Raw genomic sequence first — 27,381 nt, forward strand, 5'->3', positions numbered from 1 at the left:
CAGAGCAGCGAACACATTGTCGGAGGAGAGAGGTCACTCACCTGTTGAACAGCAGCGGTCGGCTTTCAATTCATTTTTAATTCGCTTGTTTTGTTGCGGGAGACTCTCGGAGTGTTTTCCTGCAGGATGACGGACACTCTTCTACCAAACGGCATCAAAGACAGCGGAGGAGACGGCGCGTACTTCAGAAAGGTGAGTTAGTTCACTTTGGGAACAAAGTTGACTCTCGTAGTGTACACAGCGCACGTTTTTTACAGGTGAAAACTGGGATTTTAACTTACTGCTGCTGACATGTTTGTTTCTTAGGTTGAGCTTCTGAATGTATTGTTTTCCGAAACAAGTCGGTGCTAACGTAGCAGACAAAACACAGCGGACTTCCGTCGATATGAAACATATTTCATGTCCCTCTTCCTCACCAGTAGGATGTCGTATTTGTACCAGCGAGCCTACTTAAGACTCGTTACTTCTAAGGATGAAATATATTTTGTAATATATTAAATAGCCCTATAATAAAAACGTAAATATAGCAAACATTTAAATGGATGACACAATGTCAGTTTATTTTCAGATCACCTAAATACCAACACAAACAGGCACAATTGAAACAATTTATACTTGAAACAAATAAAAACAGCCTGGTTTCAGTCTTTCCTGCTGCAGCTCCTGATATGCCACCAACAGCAGCAGAAACCACAGCACTGTCAGCTTCAGGTGTCTCTCTCTCTCTCTCTCTCTCTGTGTGTGTGTGTGTGTGTGTGTGTGTGTGTGTGTGTGTGTGTGTGTGTGTGTGTGTGAGTTACTCTGAGAATAGCTGCATCTTCTGCCCTTACTGATAGTGAGAGAGCCTGAAAGGACAGATATAAACATCCTATAATTAACATTATCAGTTTCCTGTTGCCATAGGTGTGATGGTGATTGACAGTTGAAAGATGATAACTGTTTGTCAGATTACTACTGCCTATTGATCTTTTTGACAGGTGTTTTGTTTTCACATTTAATCCAGTAAAACTGCTTTCGTTGCAATTAAGTTTCTGGTTTCCTCATATCAGAGGATGATTCTGTTTAAAGGAACATTGCAAGCCCACTAATGACCCCACCTTTGACTTTTTAATTGATTGATTATCAGGTGCTGATAGGTGCTCAGGATGATAACATCAGCTCAGTGTTATTCAGATAAGAGGGGTATCCCTCCTGGCAGTATCTGTGGATTTGAAACTGAAGCTTTTTTATCATGTAGATTATCTGTCATGATACAGTAAAAATCATCAAATGAGATGAGGAGCAGCAGAGAAACCTCTCAAACCAGTTTCACGTCACACGCAGTGTACCTGCGACTGTACTATTTTCAGGAGCTCTGAGTTTGTCCAGTTGGAGGCTGTGAGAAAGGCCGTTGGCAGCGGTGGAGTGATTATCTACTGTGTATTTACTGAGGTCCCTGTCTGCCATGCTGTGGTCCGGGTCTCATTCCTCCACATTTGCACTGGTATCCTCAACTAGAGTGTTTTTGTGGACAAGCTTGTTTAGATGGGCATCTGAACACAGCCTTTGTGTCTTTCAATCCACCCGAATCCCCCTCTGAATGCTGTCTGGATTTAGGCTCTGTGCTGCCACTTCCTGTGTCTATAAACAGGTCAGTAGGAGCCGGGGTCTGGCACTGCCGTAGGACTTGATGGGAGACTGCAGAGCCTAATACCTCAGTTACAAAATGTTTGCTTTGTTTCTTATCATGCAGTTTGTGGAGCCTCTCTTCATTATATCCACATACCCTTTCTTGTGTCCTCTGTATTTGTAAGTGTTGAACATTCATGGGTTTTACTGTCATTTCCTCTCCCAGTATAGAAAGGCTTCCACATTAGGCGAAACCTCAAAGCAACGAGTTCTGCGTTTTGTCATGTTAAAGAGATTTGGAAACTTTTAGGTCAAATTCTAACCGAGGAGAGCCAAGATGATCTTTGCTTCCATTTTCTGTGCCCTTCTGTCTCTTGGGTGAAAATGAGTTTAATGATTTACAAGGCCTCGCTCGGCCCGACTGATGCTCCGGGGAGCTGTTGTGGTTCAGGGCTTTCTTCCCACCCGCCCACTGTTTCACCTCCAGCTGGCCGACGTCCGACTGGACGGCTGCAGGATGGAAAGATGGCAGAACAAAAAGCAGACTCGGCATGTTTCTACTACTTATCCTCCTTGGCCAGCGAGACCATTGACGTAGCATCTGGCCCGGGGCTGTCCTGCAGCCAGACCACAGACACAAATTGACAACATGTGTCCTGGTCCATGAACCAGACGAGCTCCCTCGACTTGGAGACACACTTAAATCCCCTCAGCAGGGCTCGTATTGGAAAAGAGACAAATAAGAGACGTAGCTGTGATCAAATATTGACTCATACAGTAGTTCACTTAAAATGTAAGATGTCTCTTTGGATTGAATCACACACACACATCCTTCAATCTGTCAAGGCACCCCCACTAACGAGAATGAATGAATGCAACATACATGATCTCAGCTCGTCATTCACGCCAACACATAGAGGCTTGAATTTAGAGATACTGAGCACGCTCGGTGTATTTATAGAACAAAAAAAGGAATTGTGAGTCTGTTGTTGGCATAACTGGGTCGTGGCTGGAGCCTCTTTCTGGCCGGACTCCAGTCTTAATCACCACTTGTATGAACCAACCATCCTATGAACCGTTGCGCCACATGTTCTTTATGAAGCCTCGGTTATATAACAGCAGATTGATTTGCTGTTTGACGGATATGATAATGCACTGGACCGTGTTTGTGTTTTGCTCTAATGAAGTGTTGTGAACACTCGTAGAGAAAGGCTGAACTGTTCAAGAATGCCAGTGGGCACAGTGACGAGGAGGACGGCCGTACTTTTGACTGTTTTCGGTCTGGTTAGCTCTGCAAAAGATGAACAAAATGCTAAACAGCTCACCGTCAGTACTGAACAATACTTTAAAAGACAGTTCAGATCCTGAAAGACCTCATTCTTCCAGCTCGGTTCTCCTCAAGTAAAGAACTGGTATCGGGTTTGTAGACTTAAGTTTTGTCGTCATACTGACGTGATTAAAACAGCGTTGCTACGCATGATCAAGATCACCACTTAGGAATGTTTCATAGTGTAATTATAGCTATGGTTATCATCAGTAACTGACCACTCCCTTGTTTGTACACAGACACCTCATTTTTGATGTAATGAATGACGTGACGGCGCCTGACGTCTTTAACCTGCCGCCATCCTAACAATAATTGCTGCTGCGTCGCGCCACACCTCTGATAGCCTACTGTGCAATTAACAAGGCTTTTATTTTGTCTTGGTTAATCATTACAATCTCAGGTCCCTGAAGTCTTTGCACAGGCTCAACAAAGTCACTGCAATAGGATGGTTGCATTATGCTGTAACTAAAAACATCATGTTAAACTTGACCCCTTGTTGAAGCCATTTGACCTGCAGTGTTGAAATTTGTACTTAAGACCAAATACCTGCGTCCAGTTCTGCTTAATCATTACAGAAAAGAACATCAGCAGCATGACTTGGATGTAAATGTGTCAAATATTAAACTTTTGACACGGGAGCAAAACAATGTTTTTCAGAGGAGCTGGTGTTTGGATCAGCATCATCTATCCTTTATGATCATTTACTGCTTGAGACCTCTGACTGTAGTTAATACAGAAACTGAAGTGTAATCTCCCGCTGACCTCAGACTTAGTCAGATAAATAAATACAATGGTAACTGTCCGCTGCTGTTGACTGTAAACTAACCGGTTTTACTGTGCTGACTGGTCTCCGTGCATCATGCTGCACTTTGCCGTCCCAAATGAAGTATAAGCTGCACCTCTGTTGTGCTGTGAGTCAGTAAGTATGAATGCCTGGAGCCAGTTTATCTGTGCTGCTGTGAGTGACAGCCTGTTGACTGAGTGAGGCGGGTACACTTGTGGTCATGACAGGGACAGAAAATGCAGCAGAGCCACATACTGGCCATCACGTAGAAACACGGAGAGGGAGAGCATGTGTCCCAGTTGAATACTTTTTAACAAGGTGCAGCTGCTTCCACACCCTACTGAGACTTATTTTGACTGTTACATCAAGGCCTACAGATAAAGAAAGATTCACAACATTGATTTAAATGCCAAAAGTGCTGTGTCTAATATTTTAGCTCGTATAATAATAATAATATAATATAATAATAATAATATATTCCCAGAGAGAGAAGTTTCTGGGTGTAAGGATATAAGAACAAAGTGAGAGGGGAAATGTTTTAGTGAGTCTGGTCACGTTTGGCCTGACTGAACTCCATCTATCTAATATTTTTAGATTTAAACAAAAATACTTTCTCTGAACCAGAACAAAGACACCTGTTCAGCTGATTGTGGTTTCACTTGCTGCCTGTACGGCCACTTCTCACAGCTGTACAGCAACAGTGTCATATGGAAATAAATTCCTGGGGCTGACCAAGCAACGATTAATAGATACGAAACAGAGTTTGAATGAAATTAAGGAGGGAAAGGGAAATTAAGGTGTTATTTTATGATTGTTGCTCGGCGAATCTTTGTCTCTACAGTATCATGTTTTTCTTGACTTGCATTTTCAGAGGATATGATCTTCTGCTGACATGTTTTTTTCCTGTCTCTCCTGGTCTCAGGGTTGCAACCCGTTCGCACAGACTGGACGAAGCAAACTGCAGAATAAGCGAGCCAGTCTGAACCAGCAGATCATCAAACAGATGAGGATGAGGGCCGGGGCTGAGAATCTGCTGAAGTAAGAACAAACTCACACATGCATACAACATAATACATGGGTCAACACTTATTCATTACTCACTAATTCATTGAAGATTGCACATGTTTAACGAGGAGAAGATAGTCCAGGATGGGTTAAAGTCACACACACATGCAAGCAAAGATACGGATTTGCATCTGTTACACAAGACAACATTAGTATTGTCAGTCGCTCATGTCACTGTGGTATAAAGGACCTCAAGTAAACTCCTTCTGGTGCGTCGATGTTGACAAGTTTGACTTCACCTCCTTCACCGTTCTGTCATGAGCTGTCATGAAGTCTTGGTGAGACTTGAAACAACACAGGCCAGATGATATTAAACGATAGCAATCTTAAAGAGGAGCATTTCATGGAGGCTGAAAACAAAGAGCTCCTGTGATACAGTTTGTGGTGCAGAAGAAAATTATTTGTGCTCTTTGAGCCCTTTGTTTTGATTAGGTTGCAAAACTATTCCTCCTATCACAGTATTTGACAGGATGATGGTGCCTTTTGTAATTTAGCATTTGCTCTGTGATAGCTACAGCACGTGCTGCACAAACCCGACTTTTTCTTCTGTGGTTTTAGTGCTTAAAGGTGGATTTAGAGGAGGTAGTCTAATTGGAAATATGTGGGTTTATTTTTATTTTTTAACATTCTAGATTTGCTTGTTAGTTTTTGGTCTGCCTGGGTCTGAGTAAGGGCAGAGGACAGTGTGTTTACTTGAGGACTGTTAGTGGTTGCGCCACCAGAAGCTGCTCTACTGGAAGAATAATCAAGTCTAGTCAAGGCAACTTCTAGCTGCCTGGTGTGGAACAAATAAGAGATTCCATAAGTCATCTTTTTGTATGTTTTTACTGCAGTTGATTATAAGAAATCATCAGGAAAACATGGGGGAAAAAAATCCGGCCATAAGTATTTTCAGAGTTGAATCAACTGCCCTGATAAAGTGTCAATAGACACGGACTATCATAAGCTTTATGAAGCCTTTGTTTATGGCACACTTACTGTATTGGATTGCATTAGATTGTACAGTTCTCCCTTGTTGTTGTGAGCTTCAGCAATGATAGTTTGTCTCATAACAATTGATGATGGTGTCAGGTTTAGTGAACTGTTCGAGGTCAAAAAGTGTCTAGTCATCGAAGCTGAAGCTTCTCGACAAGAGAAACAAAAGGTAGGAAGGTACACCTTTCCTCTGACCACTGTGGGATCATCTCTGTTTCCTGTGTTGAGATTAGTCTGGTGAGGAAGGATACTGTGTGTGTGTGTGTGTGTGTGTGTGTGTGTGTGTGTGTGTGTGTGTGTGTGTGTGTGTGTGTGTGTGTGTGTGTGTGTGTGTGTGTGTGTGTGTTGGTCTATGAGTTCATTAAATCTGTATAAGCCCACTGTCAGTCTCAAAGGCATTCACATTCCTGTAATACTTCACATAGTCTGCTCAGCCAAGGCCCTCAGCAAAAAGTGTGTGTGTGTGTGTGTGTGTGTGTGTGTGTGTGTGTGTGTGTGTGTGTGTGTGTGTGTGTGTGTGTGTGTGTGTGTGTGTGTGTGTGTGTGTGTGTCCCTCTTTGCCAACCAATCTGCAGCCCAGAGAGCAGCCTGGATGGCTCCCTGAGTTTCAGGTATGCTCTCAGGTTTATTTTTAAGGCCTTAAATCACATGTAGTCTGACAGTAGTTCTACCTGTGATCTTCCATATGTCTGTGTGTGTGTGTGTGTGTGTGTGTGTGTGTGTGTGTGTGTGTGTGTGTGTGTGTGTGTGTGTGTGTGTGTGTGTGTGTGTGTGTGTGTGTGTGTGTGTGCGCGCGCGCGCGTTGTTATCCTACCCATCAGGACATCCAGCAGGGGTTGTCTCGTCAAAAACAGGCATTCATCGGAAGACAAAACTTCATTTTCTTGTTTGTTCCTTGAGTATTCAGAGTGTTTCCTCTTTTAAAAAAAAAAATTGTTTCTCTCTTTTTTTCCTTCTTCTCTTTTGTTCTGCATTGCTCTCTCTATCAGCAACAGGAGAAGTCTGTCTGGTCCGACCAGTTCTCTTCTCTTCTCTTCTCTTCTCTTCTCTTCTCTTCTCTTCTCTTCTCTTCTCTTCTCTTCTCTTCTCTTCTCTTCTCTTCTCTTCTCTTCTCTTCTCTTTCTTCTCTTCTCTTCTTCTCTTCTCTTCTCTTCTCTTCTCTTCTCTTCTCTTCTCTTCTCTTCTCTTCTCTTCTCTTCTCTTCTCTTGTCTTGAATGAGAGCAGGATTGTCTTGGCTTGAGTTTGAGAGTTATTGTTTTCAAAGTTTGTTTTTCAAACTGGGGAAATCTCTAGAGCTCCACAACACTCACTATGATATGTGAATTGAAATGCATGTGTAAAATTGGTGATTCCCCCTTCAAAGCTTTGTATAATTGAGTTTAATTGAAATTCCAATCAGTATCAGTACTACCAGGTATCTCTCTTCAGATCTAAGCCCCTGAGGAAAAATACAACTAAATATCAATCTGCCACAAGAATAAAACCTCTCCGGAGAAGAGGGTGGGAAAAATGTTCCCTCTGCAATTCCCACGCACTGCAGGACGATATTAGATATTAAAATTGGATGTTAATAACAGCTTCTGGGCTAGCTGGCATCTGTTCGGTCTAAACCACAGCAGCTCCTCCTCCTCAGACCCCCGTCAGTGAGCCAAAAAGAAGTGTTACAGTAGTGCTGACGTCATGTTGCAGTGTGTTGTATAGATAGAGTCTAAAGGAAACATATTGTGACCACTCTTAGGAGTAAACAATGTGATTTAAGGTTCCAACTGTCAGATAAAATCATTCTTGCAGTACAAAGCCAAGCCACCAAAATGTCGAGTAAAACCTGGTTATCTTGTTTCAGCTCTTTAACCTTCAGTTGAACTGATTATTTTTGTTTTTTTTCAACTCCTGCTTGTCAGCACTTCTTCACATGTCACCTTTGGTGTTAAAAACAGCATCCTCTGTAATTACAGGGCAGAAAGAGATCAGGTGACACAGTGACAGGCTCTGAAACGTCTCTAGACTGACAGGTTTGAGGGGTGAGGGGGATGTGGTGGTGGGTGGGTGGGTGTTACCATTAATTACGACTGTCAGGGAACTTGTTAGGATTCGCTGTAAAAGCTAGATAAGGCTGTAGCGAGACCACTGAGCTGTGCGTGTGTGTGTGTGTGTGTGTGTGTGTGTGTGTGTGTGTGTGTGTGTGTGTGTGTGTGTGTGTGTGTGTGTGTGTGTGTGTGTGTGTGTATATTATCTTGAACACATGCAAAGTGCAGGTTTTGCTTTCAAATACAGACACTGAATCATAAATTCTGCCCAACAAAGGATTCAGCCAGTTTGTACACGCACGCACACCTCTGAGGTATCAGTACGGCCTTATCTCTGCTGCGCAGTGAATCCTCTCAACCCATTTTCTTTATAGACACTCTGCACCCTCACAAAGATATACACAAATTAGTGTAATGACCCTTTTCATCTTAACACAAAAATATACAAACTGTACATATAAACAGTTTTTTCTCAAATATACTATAAGATGTCCAAAAATGAACCCAAATTCTTACGGAAACAGATGGTCACCTGAAATTAGGGGATGTTGTGTCCAGGATGCTTTCTTTCACATCCCATATCATTTCAGAAATCGAGAGCTAGATTTCAGCACGCACGATGCTAATGTCACCATCCCTTCGTGACCTCTGATCGCCACGGAAACATCGGTCCTAGTGCAGTACAATATACATACTGTGATGCATCTGTAATGCAAGGTGGGTTTATTTAAACACTGAGTTTACCACGGGAATGACAGACTGTGAATCATAGCTCTTGGTTGCGTGCTGGAGAGTAAATCAAGTGCACAGCAGCGCGCAGTGACGCAGGTCTGTGGACCACAATACCATGACAGACACGCTTGTTTTAATAATCAGCTGCAGGAAAGTTTGACTGCATCAGATTGGATAATAACAAGGCCGATCTATTTTTCTTTCTTTCTTCTCCCTCTTACTTCAAAAGATTTATCAAGTTTTTTGTTTTGTTTTTAATGTGCCTTTTTGCCTTTCTGCCTCTGCCTCTCTCCACGCTCTCCTGTGTGCAGAGCTTCATCCAACAACAAAGTTAAAGAGATGGTTCTCTTGGAGTTGAGCTACGTGAACTCCAACCTGCAGCTGCTGATGGGAGAGCTGGAAGGACTCAACAGCTCAGTGGAAGTCTACCAGAACACCCAGTAAGTCTCTCTTTTTCTACTACCGATCCTAAATTGAACAAAAAGATGTTAAAACGACCCATAAGGAGGAGGAAATGTGAACTTGCTGCAGTGTAAAGGTGTTTCCACCTAACATACAGGCATCTTTAGAAGAACTTTAGAAGAACTCAACAAGGATCCAACTTGTCAACAGACTGTGACTCATTTTGTGTCCTAGTTTGTTGGCCACACAAATGACATTTTGCGGTGAACTTCACCAACAAAAAAGATGTCTGTTGCATGCATCTGCAGGCAATCGAATGTAATTACTTCCAATTTTCAGATTAATGAAAGGTTTACTTTCATGCTAACTGCCTGTGATGAGGCTATTAAATAGAGTCCATGTTAAATTGCAGAGGCAGCAGCCAGAGCTTTCTACTGAAGACGTGAAGTCCTCTTGTCACAGACCCAAACTCCCGAACATGCCGCAGAGGCTGAACCTTAATCTTCAGGTTTTTTTCTAACTTGTAGAAGTGAGGATTTGTCAAGGTCATCTCAGTCTGCAAATAATTTTTCAATCCGGAAATCAGAATTTTTATTTACTGTTAGAACAAAAGAACACAGACACATCGTTTTGATTGGCAGCCAATAAGAACTGATGGCTCTGACAGCCACCATGCACTCCTCCAGATGAAAGGCACTTGATGACAGACGAGCAGACAAAAGGGCAGTGTGTAGAGGAAGAGGGAGACTTACAGAAAACATCCATGAAGGCAAAGTGCATGAAATTGTTGTTGTTCAACTGGACCGATAGGTTTTTCTGGCACGATGCACAGAGCAGCATGGAAACCACCAGCTGAACTTTTATGCAAATCAAGATAAGCATCCAGGAAAGGTCAGGCTGACGGCCGGGTGTGCACTGTGGTGTGGGTGACAGTGATAGCTTCTGGTGTTTTCTTTCTTACATAAACCAGGTCTGCAATTATTCTATTATTATCTATTGCTTCCTGGATGCTGCTGTAGCGAAAAAATTTCCCCTCGGGGATTAATAAAGTAACTACCTAACCTAACCTACAGTGTGTGGATGAAAATGCCTTATTTATGTCACGAGCACATCAGTGTCTCAGTCACATGTCCAGAAAGCTTTAGTTAGAGGCAAAGAATTCAACACAGAAGTATAGAGGTTTAAAGAAGTGGTGACACATTTTATTGGAATATTGGAATGTGTCTGCGCTGCAAACTTAACATTTCCTCATGATAACATGAAATCTACTGACAATAATAAAACCGGTTTAAAGCTGGTGCTTGCTTTGAAAAGAAAAGCACTTGGATAACTAAAAGCAAACACTTCAATGGCTGGGTGTTGGTTCTGGATGAAAATGATGCACTGAAGGCAGGAAAAGATTTACATTATGAACATACAACATTTGTAAATTAACTTCACACACACAGGCTGTTACCCATGACAACAAATCACAGCAGAGCAATAAAATGATGAGCATGTTAAGGTTGTGGAGGATGGGTTTGTTGTATGATGGTGACCATGGTAACCGCTCTGAGGGTCATTCACAGAAATGTCACATGGTTGACAAAGTGCCAAGCTCCGACTACCAGGCTGTTTGTTTGTCTTTCTAATACTATTCAATGTTTTATTTTTTTTTCTTCTCTCTTTTGAATAACCTGCAGAAGTAGTCTGAGCTTTCTTGTTATTCCGTTCATAAATGTGCAGATTAACTTCTAAAACCTAACATGCCAACTTCTGTCGGCACTACAATAAACCCAGATTAGTGTGTTTGGCTGACAGGGTCTCTGTGCTGTAAAGCCGAGACGCTTTAACCTGGTTTTAATAAATCAGGTTGCCTGTCTGACTCCCTTTGTAAGGCGATGAACTTTCCTCTCTGGAATCCAAATATTTTCCTGACAGTATTTTGTGTTCCACTCAGCAATGCAGCTGATAATATTATCCACAGATACATCATACCTGTCAAGGTGTTTGGTGTCCTCCTCAAAGAAACAAGAAACAAACTCTATACATCAGCCACAAAGAACATTACCATCCTCGAAATGTAACAGCTGCCTCTTTACAATCTTGAGTCCCAATTGTCCTACGTCACATGGGATGAGGCCGACTGGGAGTGTCGGAACAATCAGCATGTCGTCAGCCTCCTTATCGGGCTCTGAGAAGCACCAGCTCACTGCTTTGTGCACACACAATAGGGAGGCTGTGAAACCGGCTGTGAAACCGCCATCACCTGTCCACTGCGTGTCTCTTTTAAAAGACAATTAAACACGTGTAAAGTCCAAGATGTTCCCATCATCTTATTCACACTACTAGTACACAAAAGGCCACTAACCTGAACATAAGCATACTGGATATGTTGAGAAAGTCCTCCCCTGTCATTTCAGAGCAGGTGTCTCAGCGGGATGACGCTGTATTGCCACAATGGAGAGTTAGCCTCCTCCTCTCAGCCTGAAACACAACCTCACTCTTAAGTACAGAAACAAAACACCTCTCCTCACCTTTCCAAGCTTTTCCCACTGGTCTAGTGTCCTTTTGAATTTCTCACTCAGACCAGATTCAGCTGGTTTTTGGCATGAGGTAATGCATAACAGAAAGCGCGTACAGTCTGTGTGACCGGCACAGTATGTGCTGTACATTTGTTAAGGCTCTCCCTGAACCAGGAGCTGATCACTGCAGCCTTTACAATCTTATCAAATATTACAACTAATACAACAAACACTAATTAACTCTGTTGAACATCATGTTTATTATATAGATTCCTTCAGTTTCACTCACAGTAACAACATGTTGCTGTGTTGTGTGATGGAGGAAATCTTTGTTCAGTTCCTTTTGTGCAATGTTCTTGACCCGGATAACAAACTGAACCTTTGTAAAGACTCTGAGCCAGCATAGCTAAATGAAAACAGGACGATAAAGATATCAGCACTGCAGGCTGCTTCATTAACATTGCTACTTTTTTTTTTTTTTATCCAAGATTCCTTGAGAGATCAGATATTTTGCTCCTGTGGCAACCTCTTGGCAACTGGCTGCTTATACAGAGACAATCCAGTAATACATAATAATAGGAAATAGGGGGAAATAGTTTTGTATCATCATATAAATAAATCTTCAGATAAAATTAGCAATTAATCAGCTGACAGCAAAAATAATTGAACTTTCAAACACATTATTATATAGTGTATGTCAACAGATCTTTTTTATGCTGATAATGTCTTAACATTGGAATAATATTTATATATATGTATATATATAATATGCTTCCTGTTATATCCCGTAAAACCACAACCGACTCTCCTGTCTCACTCATATTATCTAGTAGAGCAGTGCCTACTGACGCTAACTTACACGAGGCCCCATTCAACTCTCAGAGGAGTCTCAACATACTGAAACATATCAGTTTACTGTGTCACACAACAACATGATGTTTACTGTATTTGAATTCGTAACCAAGTTGTGCCCGGCTCCCTTCAGCTAAAAACCACAGCTTCCATTGACCGCTACGGTTGTCTGTTGCACTTCTTGCACACAGACACTTAAACGGTGTTTGTGTTTGTGTGTGTGTGTGTGTGTGTGTGTGTGTGTGTGTGTGTGTGTGTGTGTGTGTGTGTGTGTGTGTGTGTGTGTGTGTGTGTGTGTGTGTGTGTGTGTGTGTGTGTTCTGGCATGCAGGGAGGGGGGGTTAGCTTCGGAGAGGCTTTTAACATTTCAGCCTCCCTGCAGAACACGTCCCCTCCTCCTCCCCCCATGGATCTGCCTCTGCCAAACCAGAGAAAAGAGCAGAATGATCTCATCTACAAGTCCTGATGGATTACACTGCAGCCTCTATCGTGGTCCGTCAGTGTTACTGATGAACGAGGTCTGCTGTGATTCACAGAGCCAGGCAGCTCCAGGAATGTTGTCTTATCATCAAGTGATGAATGATTGTGATGCTGTTTTTCTGAACACTGTGATCATGACATCTGATCGTACTTCATCTCTTTCTGTTGGAAAGTCGTGTATCAAATAGATTTGAGATCATTTGTAACTGCTGGTTAATGCCGTAACTGAAGTTTGTGCTGCTGTTAGACTCATGCAATTCCAAAAGCAGCGCCGGAGTACCACCTCATTATCCTGCTCTCAGTATGGGGGAGGGCTTGTTTTTTTTTATAGCCTCTCTGTGATCAGCAGCAGGTATCTGTCAGGTTATATTTCCTCAGCTCTGATAACAAGCTGAACCTGCTTTCCATCTGTCATTAGCAAGGACCTCCAAGTCCACACAGCCTGAGAAATTCCAAAGCATTCAAGGCTACAGCTGAGGTCAAAACAGACGGTTAACCTGCTGGTTTATGGCACACTCTATTTATTGTTTGATGGGTAGAAATACAAAGACGTAAAAGCCCACCTTGATAGCAGCTAGAAAATAGATTAGCTAGCATTACTGAAGCAAAGCTCCAACTCCAGAATGAGTAATCAGCAGCTTTACAATGCAAGAGGCGCCATTCACCTGTAAATCCCAACTCCTGCAGAGTGTTTACTACACCATCTGCCTAATCCTGACCTCTCTAGTATGAGACTACACGAAGCTTTAAACTAACATATCAACTTTCATGAACAACAAAGCTGTTGCTGGTGTGAACAGACTCTTCTTAATATGACATTGTTGTTGATATCAAAGGGAGTTCCTTGTTTGATATATTGTATCAAACCTTCAAGTCTGCTGTCATTCATCATTAACATAATTTTATGCAGGTCAGATAAACACTTCAGTGTCCTTTTTGTATGAAAGACCCATTCGTCACACTGTGACGAATAGAAGTGGGTCTATGTGTTGTGAGAGTGTCCTAAGGCCAACATGTCTGTGAGCAAACTTGATGTGTGTTATGTTGATTATAAGGTGACTGATGATGATATCTTCACAGGGAGACGGCCAACATTCCCCTCATCGCTCTGGGTCTGAAGGAGACAAAAGAAGTGGACTTCTCAGCTCCATTCAAGGTGCAGCAGAAATAACAACAGTTTTACCATCCCCTTCCTAAACTGTGTTTTATTAAAATTGAAGAGACATACAGTAAAGTATACAGGAACTAAAACATTTGGTTTCATGCTTTTACATTCGACTCATCAGCTGAACAAAATGGTTTCCCTCAAACGTTAAAGGGCAACGGTCTAAAGCATGATGGCAACATAAATGCAGACTGAGCCACTAAATAAAAACTGCAAGTTTGCATGTCTGACCCACATCGGCATTGTTTTCAGTTTGGATTTTGATCCTTACAAATTAATGTCTCCTTTCATGAAGTATTTGGGTCACGAGTTCTGCACCTGCCACTACATTTTGTTTACCGTATGCTCATTCAGGCTCATTCAGGAACAAGGCCACACCTGACTAATAAACTAGTAAATCGAAAAGTGGGTCAGTAGTTATTGTAACCAGTGGAGCTATCACGAAGCTGTGTCCCACTGCGGGGAATCTCCTCATAAATGTCACGGATGGGATGTTACGTCCTGTTCTGGATTGTTGGCAGGCGTTGTCAGAGGTGTTGTGACTTTGTGATCTCTGAGCATGTTAATTCTGCTCCACTGTTAACTGTAATCACACCTTGGTTTTAATGACCCCGTGTCTCCTATATCTGGCTGGCTCCAACAAAAAGACAGGTTTCACCAGCCTACTTGGCACAGTTGGGTTTGGCTTTGTTTAGAGTGGAGTAGTTATGGGAGAGGCCACCTCGTAAATGAAAGATCACTTGTTTAAGCCCCAGAACAGTCCACAACCACTGATTGGAAAAACTGTTGTATTTACTTGTTGACTTGTATCTGTCTTTAACAGGACTTTATCTCAGAGCACTACAGTGAAGACGGGAAGCGTTTTGAAGATCAGATTGCTGACATGATGGACCTGCGACAGGTAGTGTGCGCTCACTCTGATCTGACTTTATATGTTAATCAGTTCTGAGCCAAATGTTTGATTTTGCGCTTATGAACTCTCTTCGGTGTATTTTAAGGATTAAGCATTCATAAGATGTTCCACCACATGGATACCACTGTCTTAACTGTGAAAAAAAACTGTGTGAACTGATCCATTAAATGGGTTTAAACAACAGCACAGTGTGTCTTCACCACAGGAAGTACCTTATTATTGCAGACTGTATCAGATCTTTTTTCTCTCACGTTGTAGGCATGCAGAACGCCGAGTCGGAATGAGGCCGGGGCGGAGCTGCTCTCAAAATACTCCAGCCATCTTCCTCTGATAGAGAGCCGATTCTTCTCCCCAACCCGCCAGACCGGCATCTTCTTCACCTGGTACACACCAATTATTACTTATTATTTCTAATCTATTATTAACTGCAGTAATAATAGTAATAAACTAGCTTTATGATCACTTGACAAAACAAGTAATAAATATTACATTATAAGTGATTAAAATGAGTTATACACAAAGAGCATTACAAAGAAAGAAGTCCAGAGCTTTAAATTAGTTGCCTTGAGCTTCTTTTCCTGGTCTTCCAGGGGTTTGAAGCTCAAACAGCAAATGCTGTTACTTGAATCCATGCATCAGCTAGTGTATATATATCTCTGCCAGAAATCTCATTGGCGCTTATAAGAGATTATAAGAAAAGCAGGTTTTTGCCTTCCAACTGAATTTTTCATTTGTTACTATAAGTAAAAGAAAAATGTATCTAGAGAGGTGGAGAGAAGAGCGGTAGTCTGCAAGGATAGCTCTAGTGACATTATCAAATACCCCGCTTTGGAATTTTATAAATTTTACGTTTAACATTCAAATTTTACATGGGCAGTCCATAGAATCAAATAGAGACATTTTCATTAATTTGAAGTTTTGAAACATCCAGCAAAATCAAAACCGTGTCCAAAAAGCATCCAACTGACTTCATAGGAAATGCACTTTATGTTTGTAGCTGAGATGAAGTAGAGGGAGAGAAGCGATGTTTAACAGACAAGCGTAGAAAATATAGAGGAAGGCCGAAAGATGATTTGATGGGAAGTCGGAGGCAAACTAGAAATAAATACAGTACTTGCAATGTCACTGTAAATTTCTTAAAACACACACTTTTATTTCTGTATTTACCTCCCTTAGTTTCTACTAAACATGTAATTAACTCAAAATATCTTATCCTGTGTTACTCTTTATATCCTTTACTTTGTTTACCTTCTTGCCTTTTACAGATTTTTATTTTCTATAAGGCATTTTGTGATTTTATTCGTACCACCGAAACAGTTACCTCTCCTGCCTCTTTCCTTCAGGTACGACTCCTTCACGGGCGTGCCAGTGTGTCAACAGAACATGTCACTCGAGAAGGCCAGCATCCTTTTCAACATGGCCGCCCTCTACTCTCAGATTGGTACCCGTAGTGACCGTCAGACGATAGTCGGCCTGGAGGAGGCCATCTCTTCCTTCCAGAAAGCTGCAGGTATGCAGAGATAGAAGTCCAACAGCTTGTGATCTTTGCAGCATTCAGAGACGTTTATTTCATCAAACTAGATTTATCCGTGAAGCCATGGGATTCAAACAAGAGAAGTGATGAGAGTAACTCCACTAAAATACTCTCTGACAGTCAGCTATGATAAGAGTTTGGAAAAGAGTGAGGAAGAAAAGGACCGATAGGAGGATGAATAATAAACATCAATAACTTTATAGTTTTCTTTAATGTAAATCATCACTGGTCCAAACAGAGAATCTTTCTTTCCTCTCATTTATAATGTCTCATTGTTCAGAAAACACCACCACAGCCTTATTTTTGGTATTCCTGCCAGCCTCCACCCTCTGACTTCTGTTCCATGACGGAGAATGAATGCAAATTATGTTTCTCTGGCTTCTTGTCATGTGGCAGAGCTCCAGGAAGCACCAGTCAACCCTCCTGTCTCCCCAACCCTCAAAGGTTTCAGGAAGCTCAGACAAGTTTTGATAGAATTATGACTTGGCAACATGGGTGTATTGCACTATAATTACAGCTCTAACATGGCTGTAGTTATGTTTCTTTGATGGCTATAATTTCAATTTGTGCACAGTAAAACAATGATGGCATCATGAGGAATGTTGTCACCATTATGTAGAGCCAGTAGTAAACTAATGTGGGGTTGATCAGCACGCATGCTAGCTGTATAAATGCTGCTGCAGTGATCTCCAGCCAGGGACACAAAAGAGATGCAGTTGGGAGGAGCCAGTCAGCAATTGCAGAATCTCAGATGAAGACGACCGAGGCAGTGCTCTGTTATTAAGTTGTCTACAACTCTCTGCTGCCAGGTTTTTAATCTGAAAAATAAGAAGCAGGCGTTCCGGGTTGGAATGCAGATGATCCTTACGCTTCCCCCGAACATGAAACATTGATTTAAGTAGGGTTATGTCTTGGCTTAATTTTAAAGAAGCACACAGACATTGATCTTACAGTTTGTGGTGAGCATTTTTTCCATACTGAATATTGTAATAACAGCAGCAGGCTGTCACTTAGCTGGATCCTTGTTAAACATCTGTGGAAGAGAGTGCCAATAATTAAGGTCAAAGAAGCAGCAGAGCTACATCTATCAAACTCCTCTACATTAACTAACAGAGGTTGACCCATGAAAGTTCACTGTTGCCCAAACTGTTAACTTCACTGGAAGACTACTACTAGTACTGACTGTGGCTCTCAGAGTAACTTGTTTACTCTGGGCTAGATCGAATGAATAGATACAATCTCCCTCATAACCTCTCTGCATCCCCATTCAGCTCCCATCCACACACGAGACCAAATCCCCTACATTGGATCTAAATGACAGATTATACATGAATTCCATGGAAACTGTCTTTGTTATATAGCTCACCTGGACTTTGTACTGGGAGAGAGGAAAGAGAGTTTCTTTCTGCAGGCTTCAAACGAAATCCTTGAAACATTCTTAGTGTGCAGAGGAGCAGTGATTGAATTATCCCAGCTGCCTGTAGGATGCAGAGCCTGGAATAGAAGGGTTGCTGGTTCAATTCCTCCGACTGATGAAGATTAAACGTCCATGCTGGAAAGACTTTTGAACAAGTTATCTCACCCCCAACTGATCCAGGGCATTGCTGCTACCTCGTGCTCCAAGAGTGTGTGTGTGTGTGTGTGTGTGTGTGTGTGTGTGTGTGTGTGTGTGTGTGTGTGTGTGTGTGTGTGTGTGTGTGTGTGTGTGTGTGTGTGCGTGCGTGTGCGTGTGTGTGCGTGTGTGTGTTGACTACTCACAGATTGGTTAATTGCAGGATTCAAATTCCTGTATGTAAAAACATGTACTGTTAGCTGAGACTGGCTAAATAAAGTGTTACATGATGGTTTTTATTCTGACCAAGAGGCCTGAAGTTCAAAAAGTCAAAGCGGACAAAATGCCTTTAATCCAGCTTTAATTCAGTTCAGACCCTCTCAGCTGAACTAACTGATGTTTCGTTGGAATAGCTTGTTTTTGGCCTGTGCTGACCTCTTGTTCCTCCGCAGGTATCCTGAACCACCTCAAGGAGACTTTCACCCACACCCCCAGCTACGACATGAGTCCAGCCATGCTCAGTATGCTGATTCGAATGATGCTTGCTCAGGCTCAGGAGTGTCTGTTTGAGAAGACCGCACTGCCCGGGATCCGAAACCAGTTCTACCCACTGATGAAAATGGCCCAAGAAGCTGCAAAGGTAAATAGCAGCAGAGGTACACACACAGGCCTCACACCATATAGATAAAGTGCTCTTTGCTTTTGCTCTAGACTCGGCAAGATTTACTGTACCTAAAGTAAATGTAAAGTGATAATGTCACCACAGGCAGACTCCTCTTTTTTTTTTTTTCACGGGTTCTTTCCAGCTCTGTGCTCTTAATGTCCTCTCAGTAACTCGATTCTTCTCTTCCTGCCAGGTCTCCGAGATCTACGACCAAGTCCATCAGTCCATGATCCAGACGCCAATCAAAGACAATGTCCCGTTGTTCTGGTCCACCATGTCACAAGTCAAAACCAACCACTACCGCTCCATGGCACACTACTTTGTAGCCTCAGCACTGCTGGACCATCAGTGTAAGAAAAACAGCTGCTACTTTTCACACTCGGCGAGCTTTAACTGAATACAGAATTTAGAATGAAAGAGAGTTGGAGAAAGAGTGGTAATTGTAAACCTGAAGGCTGGATAGTTAGCTGCAAAGATAGTCAAACATAAAACACACATGGAATATTTAATAAATAAAATGAAATAACAGGTCGAATTAAAGGTCCATTTTCACTTCTGGAGCATCTCTTTGCCAAAGGGGCGGGGTTATCTAGCTTCCTGGGAGTGCACTCAACATGACACACCCAGGAAGTGGTATGAAGGGTACTTATATGTGAAGATGTCAGGTGAGGTTAAGTCTTTCAAACTTGTGATTTAACAGTCATCATGCAACTATCATTATTATTATTAATTCCAGATTAAAGGGGCATTACACACAGTTCTTAGAGGAACCACTCTCAGAGCAGACAGGTGTCTCTTTCATGGACATATTGTATGATAAAATTGTTCATTAATCTGATGTAGGTCTGCTACATTACCACAATTCAAGTATTTTCCTGCTTCTCTGTTAACAAAAACCCTGAACTACCACTGTGTTTGGGTTACCTACCTACCTTGGGTTACTTCATGTCAGCAATGTACCATAGTTATAAACAACCTCCACTCCGTCTGAACACGTACTGTAAGTTTTAAAGCAGTGGGTCAGTGGCATTAACCTGTCTGAACACCCTGGAATACCCGATCCTTCTCTTTAAAGGCTGTGTGGGCCACTGGGCTGGTCTTGTCAGATGACTACACTGAACCACAGCCAGCCCTGATGCTATTACATAACAGCTATTTAGGGATCCACACAGGCTCCCTTCTCTCTCTCTCTCTCTGTCTCTCTCACACACACACACACACACACACGATGGTAAAAAGAGTCTGTGTTTCCATGAACTGTGATGGACAGAGAACAAAAAAAGGCAGCAAGAGAATTCAAGGTAGAGAGAAGAGATGGTTGGTGTAAGAAAAACTGAAAAGAAATGCTGTAGACTTCTGGAGGATTACAGTAATGTAGTAATGCTGTGTACATAATGAAATGGCAGAGAGAGAGAGAGAGAACGTTCTGCTGATATGCATACAGTGTTTGTTTTTATTCTTTTCCTTTCAGTTTTACGTTTAGAAGAGTAACTTGAAAGCACATCAAAATATCTGGTCTCAGTGGATGGTCTCAGTTCTGTGAAAGGCACAAGACTGAATAGGGGGACAACAGAGCGAAGCAGCTTTGAGTCTGGCAGCTCATTAACAGATTCCTGTGAGAACCAGGAGAATAGAGCAATTAACCACAGGACTGTAGAGAGAGGACTCAACCCACACACTGGACTGAATGAAGAGTGCTGTAGTAAACAGATTAACCCCAAACACTGCCAAATAAACACTTTCCACTGTCTCTGTGAACCAAAGAAAGTTGTCATGGTTTAGATTTACCTTTTAAATCCAGTGAACCAGGAGATGAAGGGGAAGAGAGGACAGCTCACAGCAAGAAGTTATGAGAGGGTTTGCATATTGATGAGTTTACTCGTGAAATAATTGGAACATCAGAATCAGTGTAGAGTGTTTTCTCTCATCATAATGATGTTGTATACATCAGTTTTATGTGCACTGGCTTATCTGTATACAGATATATCAACTGTTGGTCAGTCGCTGATTCTTTTTCCTCTCTGTGTGTTCAGTGGGTCCGAGTGACGATGAAGACCAGCAGGAGAAGACCTTGTCCCAGGTGTATGATCAGCTTCCGGAGGGACGCTCTCCTCTGGACATCCTGAAGAAGAAAGATGAACGTGAACGCATCGGTAAACAGAAGACAAAATGAGACATTAGGACATGATAAGACACGACTTTCCCTCTTGATCTCTTCTCCTCCTTATTCTCTCTTCCCACTTGGCTTCATCCATTTTCTGCTGAATGTTCCCGCATCTCTCCAGGTAAAGCTCACATCCGTCGGGCCATCCTGGGTCACGAGGAAGCTCTGAGGATTTATGCTTTGTGCCACCACCTGAACAAGCTGGGGGCCCTTCAGGACATTTTGAAAGCCAGTCACGAGCGCTCGCTCCTCAAGTACAATGAAAATGAAATTGAGGAGGATTTCACTGACTACACGGAGGCCCCGGACATCATCTGTGAGTCTGAAGTGTTTTTAATTGAATACAATGAATTAGAAAATATCCTGTTTAAGAAGGTCGGAAAGGATTGTTAAGTTCATTTGAATCTCCATTAAGGGTCACTGAGGTGACAGTTTTTCTTCCTGTGGTTGACATAGAAACGAAGCAGTCACCTTAGTGTCACCACAACAAATCCTTCACAATTGCCACTAATACAAAACAAGACCAGTGTGTTGGTTTGGCAGGTCTGTTTCTCAGGAAACAGTTCATAAAAGGCTACTTTGTTGTTTACCACACCTGCTGCAATTTCCCATGATAAGTAGCCTCTATTCCAAATACAGATGATGTAATGTTTACACTGCTCAATCCCCGCCCACCTGTGTGCTGGGCAACAGTTAAAATTGGGTTGTGACGGTAAACATTGTAAAATGACAGCTTTGTTTCTTACCCTTTCTTTCTGCAGCTAAAACAGAGCACAAAGCAGAGATGGAGTTTCCTACAAATACAAAGGTGAAAGTCATCGACTTTTTCCAGAGGCTGGTATGTGGGTTACTAATATTCTTCATTAACATTGCTGTTGTTTTCATACATGTTGGGTGGTGTATTCATTAAGTGACATGAAATGGCTCTGGATTTGTGTTTGACACATTAAAAGTAGCTTTTTTTTTTTTTTTTTTTATCACCCAGAGTGCATTTTTTTGTCCTTTCTGAATACAACCAATCAAGGGTGAGTCTCCTGGAGGCTTGGGCACATTTGACCACCAACACATTCAAAGTCCTGTCTCGTTTCCAAATCCTCCTGGACTTTCATCCAAAGCAAATGCTAAACTAATACTAACCGTGGACAGAGGTGGTTTGGTTCTGACTTCAGCTCTGGTATTTATTCAGTGAAGGTGAACGTGACAGTTCAGTGCTGCTGCAGAGGGAAAATAAATCTGCCAAAGTCCGTGTTGATTATTTGAATTTACCTGCAGGTTGGAGGTTGACACAGTTCATTCTCTCAACAGTAACTCCTGAACTTGTGCTCAAAGGTTGGACTGTGATTCCTTTTGGGATCTCTCATGCTAAATGCTTGAAGTAATGTTACTGTACTGTTTCCATTATCATGGAGTCTGTATCTGTCACTGGAATCTTCTGTTAACATTCTCTGAAACACACATTCACTTTCAATGCTTTGTATTTAATCTAACACAGTTTACAGTTACTGTTACTAAAAAAACAGGCATCAGTTTCAAGACAAACACCTTGATATGCAAATCATTCATACAGGGGTCAAAGGTCGGAGCAGATGTTCCCAGGCAGCAGGTGTAAGGGATCTCTGTGGATAAGTACCTCTCTGGTTCCTGTGACAAAATCCCACGCAGCTCCATATTAACAGTCTTAGCAACGAGATTTGTAATCCCTCGAGATCTGAAGAGCAACGTGAGACTGAAAAGTTTAATCCAGCACTATCTCTGCATACGATCGCCATGGCTATGAATAAAGATGGGGCGACAAGAGTCATCTCGGTGTGGCATGGCATTGATTGTCAGGATTTAGTGAAGAGCAGATTTTCCCAAGAGATACCAAGTGTATTAGATATCAGCTACAGCTGTCTAAATGGGAAAGAAGGCAATGTTTGTGCTGGATTCTGCCCAAGTAGAAATGTTATCAAGTCGAAAATACATTATAATTGCTGTCAAAGCATTTTAAATTAAATATAATATTTTTGACTGTTGATCAGACAGTCAAAAAATAGGCAGTTTTAACACATCACCTTGGTTCTAATAAAGCAGATACTATAATTTAATCAGTATAGAAAATGTTGGTTTTAGTTATGTCATACAGCTTTTATCATATACAAAAAAGCAGTTACTCTAAATGGAAAAAATAAGTATGGGAAACTTTGAGATTACCTGGATTTGCAACACTGGTCATAAATTTACAGACGAAAACCTCAAAATATACGAAATATATATGAAAAATGTCTGCTAAACATGGTCAGTTCTGGTGGAAAAAGTAAGCAAACCCTTACATTTAATAACCTGATCAGACCTGTATAACAATCAGGAGCATTTTTGGATTTTTGGATCATATTTCCTGACAGAACTGCTTTAGCTTCTCTATTAGGTTAAGGTCTGATCTCTGACAAAAGAAAGAGGTCCTTCTGTTGTAGAGAACTTAAATGTTTAGCATCATTGTCTGGTTGCAGCACCTAACCTCTGGTTAGCCTCAGCTATTCATATTCATCTTGATGATGGCAAACTGTCCAGGCTTAGAGGCAGCAAAGCTCCACCTCTCACCTCCAACCCTGTTTCATTGAGTGGACTTGGGGTTTGTTTAACTCTGGCTCCAATTAGGTTTTGTTTATGCCATTAGACCGTGTGTTCACATACTTTACCCAGACTACACTGTTCATGTTTTCAGTATGGACAATACAACAATTTTTCTGTTATTACTTCAAATAGATTGTGTTTGTTCATAATTTTAATCATCAGAATTCATACATAAATGTGGATTCACTTTTTCCTCCCACTGCATATATATACAGCCCAACATTCAACTTTATATACAGTATGGCAGGAGAGGGTTTTTCATGTGAGTCAGTTTGTTTTTGGAGTCCAGTAAGGCTTGTTTGTCTTTTCAAAAGAAAATGTGACTGACCTGCTGAGAGGTTTGAAATTTTTTTTTGGGAAAAAAAAAAAAAATCCCTTTACAATAACATTAGAACTCTGGCAACCCAAAAGGTCATGTGTGAGAAATATGATTCAGGGTCACATGACATCTGAACTGGGCTGATAATTAACAGGAATCTGTCTTTTATCACAGTGAGGTTGCTGCTACAGTAATAACAGGTCACATAATTTATGTCACGGACACAAGAAGAGAGCCGTATGATGCTCTTTCAGTTTTCCTCAGGCATTCACGAAAACTGGAACCCAACACGATATTATCCTTTCGAGCGTATAAAACCCTGCAGCCATATTAACCCCGTCATCCCCACACTGTGTCCCCTCAGGGCCCTCTGTCAGTCTTCTCAGCCAAGCAGAGGTGGACAGCCCCGCGGACAATACGACTTCGTCCGGAAGACCGAGATCTGGGTTTCACCCTGAAAGGAGAATCACCAGTCCAGGTGGTGTCGTTGGACCCTCTCTGTCCAGCTGCCGTGAGTACGATTATATTCTTTACCACCGACAGAACAGAGGTAGATGGATGTTTAATATCACAGCCGAGCTTTGTTTCTGAAGAATGTCAGTGTTGGACTATAAAGCAATCAGTTTCCAGATATATGAAATTATCTCCATGACGCTGTACATATATTATCAAAGCTCTGTTAGGCACTTTGTAGTTAATAGATCACGTGTATCGTGCATTAAAAAGGCCTTTTTTGCAAATGTGTGTGAACTGGTAAACTGTCACATCACACGCTGGAGGTCATAATTTACTCTCGTCTTAATTAACTGTTGTATCAACACATGCTTCTGTAATCAGAACAGCGTAAAGTTAGATGCACAGGCTGCTCGTCATTAGCTCCCTGCAGCAGGATTAACTAGCAGGAAGAGGCTTCGTCTGCAGTGGGAAAACTAACAGCTTGAGATGGCAGACATGCTTCTATACAGAGTATCAAACAAGTTCAAATTTCAGCCTTATGTACTCGGTGAACCTTTGATTAAATAAAGTCATTCTCAGAAACCCAAACAGGATTCAGCCTCAAAGAATGTGTGCAGGCACCCTCCTCCTTCTCCTTCTTCTCCTCCTCCTCCTCCTCCTCCTCCTCCTTCTCCTCCTTCTCCTTCTCCTCCTCAGCCACTGTGGATACTAATTTAATTAAGAATCTGAGAGTATTTACTTTCTACAATCCTTTGCAGTCTGACAGCTCATTAAGAGGTGCTGACAAAGAGCAGACTCTTATTAGGCCCTCCAGGCTCTGCACAGATACAGATTAGCAGTATTACTTAAACCTAACTAGGCCAGACTCTTTCTAACTTTTATTTAAAACTGACTGATTCTCCAGAGTTGTTGACCGGCCTCGGGCACACACGGATCAAGTTATTACACTGAGTAGCTGAAATCATGTTGATAAGAGAGATTTCCCACAGAAAATAATGTTCTGTGGTGCCCACAGTCTGCTATGTGTAAAAACTGTGCTCCAGACTAAACCTCATTGTTTTTTCTGCTGATCTCAGCTGACTTCAGGGTGCTGAAGGAAACTAGGTGAACGTGACCTGGTTTACGTTCAAATAAAACTTCAGCTGTAAATATTTACTGTCTGCTGTATTATCAGGACGATTCACTCTCTTCTCGTGTTTTCCAGGCTGACGGGCTGAAAGAGGGCGACTACATTGTACTTGTGGGCGACACAGACTGCAAATGGATGGGTGTGAGCGAGGTGATGCGACTTCTGAAGGACGTGGACGAGGAGGGGATTGATATCCAGGTGGTCAGCCTGATGGACACCAACCCTTCCATGGTACGCCATGCAGTCTGTCTGTGCAGTGCATTTAGAGAGAGGTTATCTATAGGGTTTGTTTGATTGACAAATCTGTGTCAGATGACTGAACAGCACTGGTAGAGTTTCACATTTCTCATTGGAGGTGCTGTTTCCTGTCAGTATAAATAGTCTACCATTTCCCATGAGACACAGGTCCTTTGATATGACCAACATGTTGCGAATAAAACTGTGTGAGTTTTTAAAAGGTTTATATTTGGATTGTGTATGAAATGGTTCATGAGCTAGTAACATAAATGTCAGGACAAAGAGCTAAAATACCTTTTATGAAATAGAACAAATGTATGTTTTTATAGTCACTCAGTTGTACAGCTATTTAAAGATGTGGTAAGACTGCATTACAATGTATATTTGTTCATATTATATGTAGTTTTTTCTTTTATATTTGGTCCAGCCCCTGCACAAACCTGCTCCACATTAGTTTTTGGGTATTTATTTATCTTTGTATTGTGACAGTCTATATGGGATGTAATGCAGAAAGCAACTCTGCTCTAATACACACTAACTGTCAATTTCTGTCTCTACCCAGCCTACCAAGAGCGCCACCTTCTGCGGAAACCTGCCCAAGACCTACTCCATGATTTGTTTGGCCTACAATGACGAAGATAAGAATCCCAAGTCCCGCAAAGTAACAAAGAAGTCGTCCTTCCTGAGCTGGGGTCTGAAGAACAAGCTGAAGAGCGCCAGCACCCTCAGCCTCCCCACAGCAGACCACTCGGGCACTCTGCCCTGGAACAAACCCTGTCCCACCTTCCCCAGCTCCAGCTCCTACAACAACGACAGCACCCTCTACTGAGCTAACTGCGGGCGTGTTGCTGTATGCAGAGATCGTGCAGTATGCATGTGGAGCCTCCTGTGGCTACATACAGTGCTGTGCTGTACTCATACTGGACCTGCTGCGGCACAGTGTCGGCCCCCTTTTGTGTTTCCACTGGAATACTGAGCAGTAGTGTGTGTAGCTTTTATGTCACCAGTGGAATGGTGACATGATTGCCGGTCTACTTTGGAAAGTGGCTGTGCCAATTACTGTATATGGGTGCATGTGTTGGCACAAGAGCACTTTCCCAGCACAATTCTGTATATGAAGCAAGCTGGACTGTACATCACGCATAACGGGAAGTCAATCATAACCATGCCAGTATGTGTACAGCACAGTACAACTGCACTGTAGGAAAAACATACCAGTTATCATTCCAATCTACATATACATATACATATATATATATATATATATATATATATATTATATGTATATATATAAATACACACACACACACACAGCACTGAGAAAAGCTTCTAAGTTAAACTGTCATCTCAATATTTTGTTTGGGAGAAACGCTCCAGACAAATTGAAGGAAGAAAAACACACCCAGCGCCAGTTTCTACTTGACTGCAAAGCGAAGATTTTATTGTGGCTGAAGCGGTCCCTTGTTCGTTGCCTTGTTGGCACGGTGCAGTTATGTTCTCTGTGCATCCTCTATACATATTTACATACTGTATATGTGAAGGATTCTGTCGTTGCCACAATGTATGTTGCAATCAGTGGATACTGAACAGTTTGGGGTGTAAAAATTATATATTTTCTAAATACACATGTAGACTTTATAAAACTTGTTGCAGTGTTTGCCACAAGGTGAATGAGGGAAAACAAATTGTGCATTGGAGTTTGTTTGTTTTTTGTCTTGGGAGAGTTGATGAATGCAACGTTGTATAAGCTGCTAAAAGATCATACATGTACCGTGGTTATGTATTACTGTCATTTTGTATTTGTGAGACAGCCTTTGAGGATTATTGTTCCTGCAGAGTGGCATGCCCAGGACACTGTGTGAATGGAAATATTGATGTT

General features: G+C 41.9%; 1 protein-coding gene across 2 annotated transcripts; it reads left to right on the plus strand.

Moving 5' to 3' along the window:
* Positions 1 to 26,754, plus strand: rhpn2 (rhophilin, Rho GTPase binding protein 2). 2 transcript variants are annotated; one of them, XM_069690291.1, is made up of 15 exons: positions 1 to 192; positions 4,642 to 4,757; positions 8,831 to 8,959; positions 13,837 to 13,912; positions 14,745 to 14,822; positions 15,093 to 15,217; positions 16,178 to 16,344; positions 18,373 to 18,560; positions 18,778 to 18,934; positions 20,618 to 20,737; positions 20,870 to 21,064; positions 21,510 to 21,586; positions 24,045 to 24,191; positions 25,341 to 25,496; positions 26,065 to 26,754. In XM_069690291.1, the coding sequence occupies exons 1-15, from the start codon at positions 127 to 129 to the stop codon at positions 26,329 to 26,331; spliced, it is 2,064 nt and encodes a 687-aa protein (XP_069546392.1). In that variant the 5' UTR covers positions 1 to 126; the 3' UTR covers positions 26,332 to 26,754. The 2 variants fall into 2 exon arrangements, with proteins under 2 accessions (XP_069546392.1, XP_069546393.1); XM_069690292.1 differs by having other exon boundaries at positions 21,510 to 21,556.
* Positions 26,755 to 27,381: the final 627 nt, after the last annotated feature.

This window comes from Brachyistius frenatus, unplaced genomic scaffold, assembly GCF_029030835.1.
Source record: "Brachyistius frenatus isolate BFR_SWC_R1_liver_20210118 unplaced genomic scaffold, ASM2903083v1 Contig_9, whole genome shotgun sequence".
Lineage (NCBI taxonomy): Eukaryota > Metazoa > Chordata > Actinopteri > Embiotocidae > Brachyistius > Brachyistius frenatus.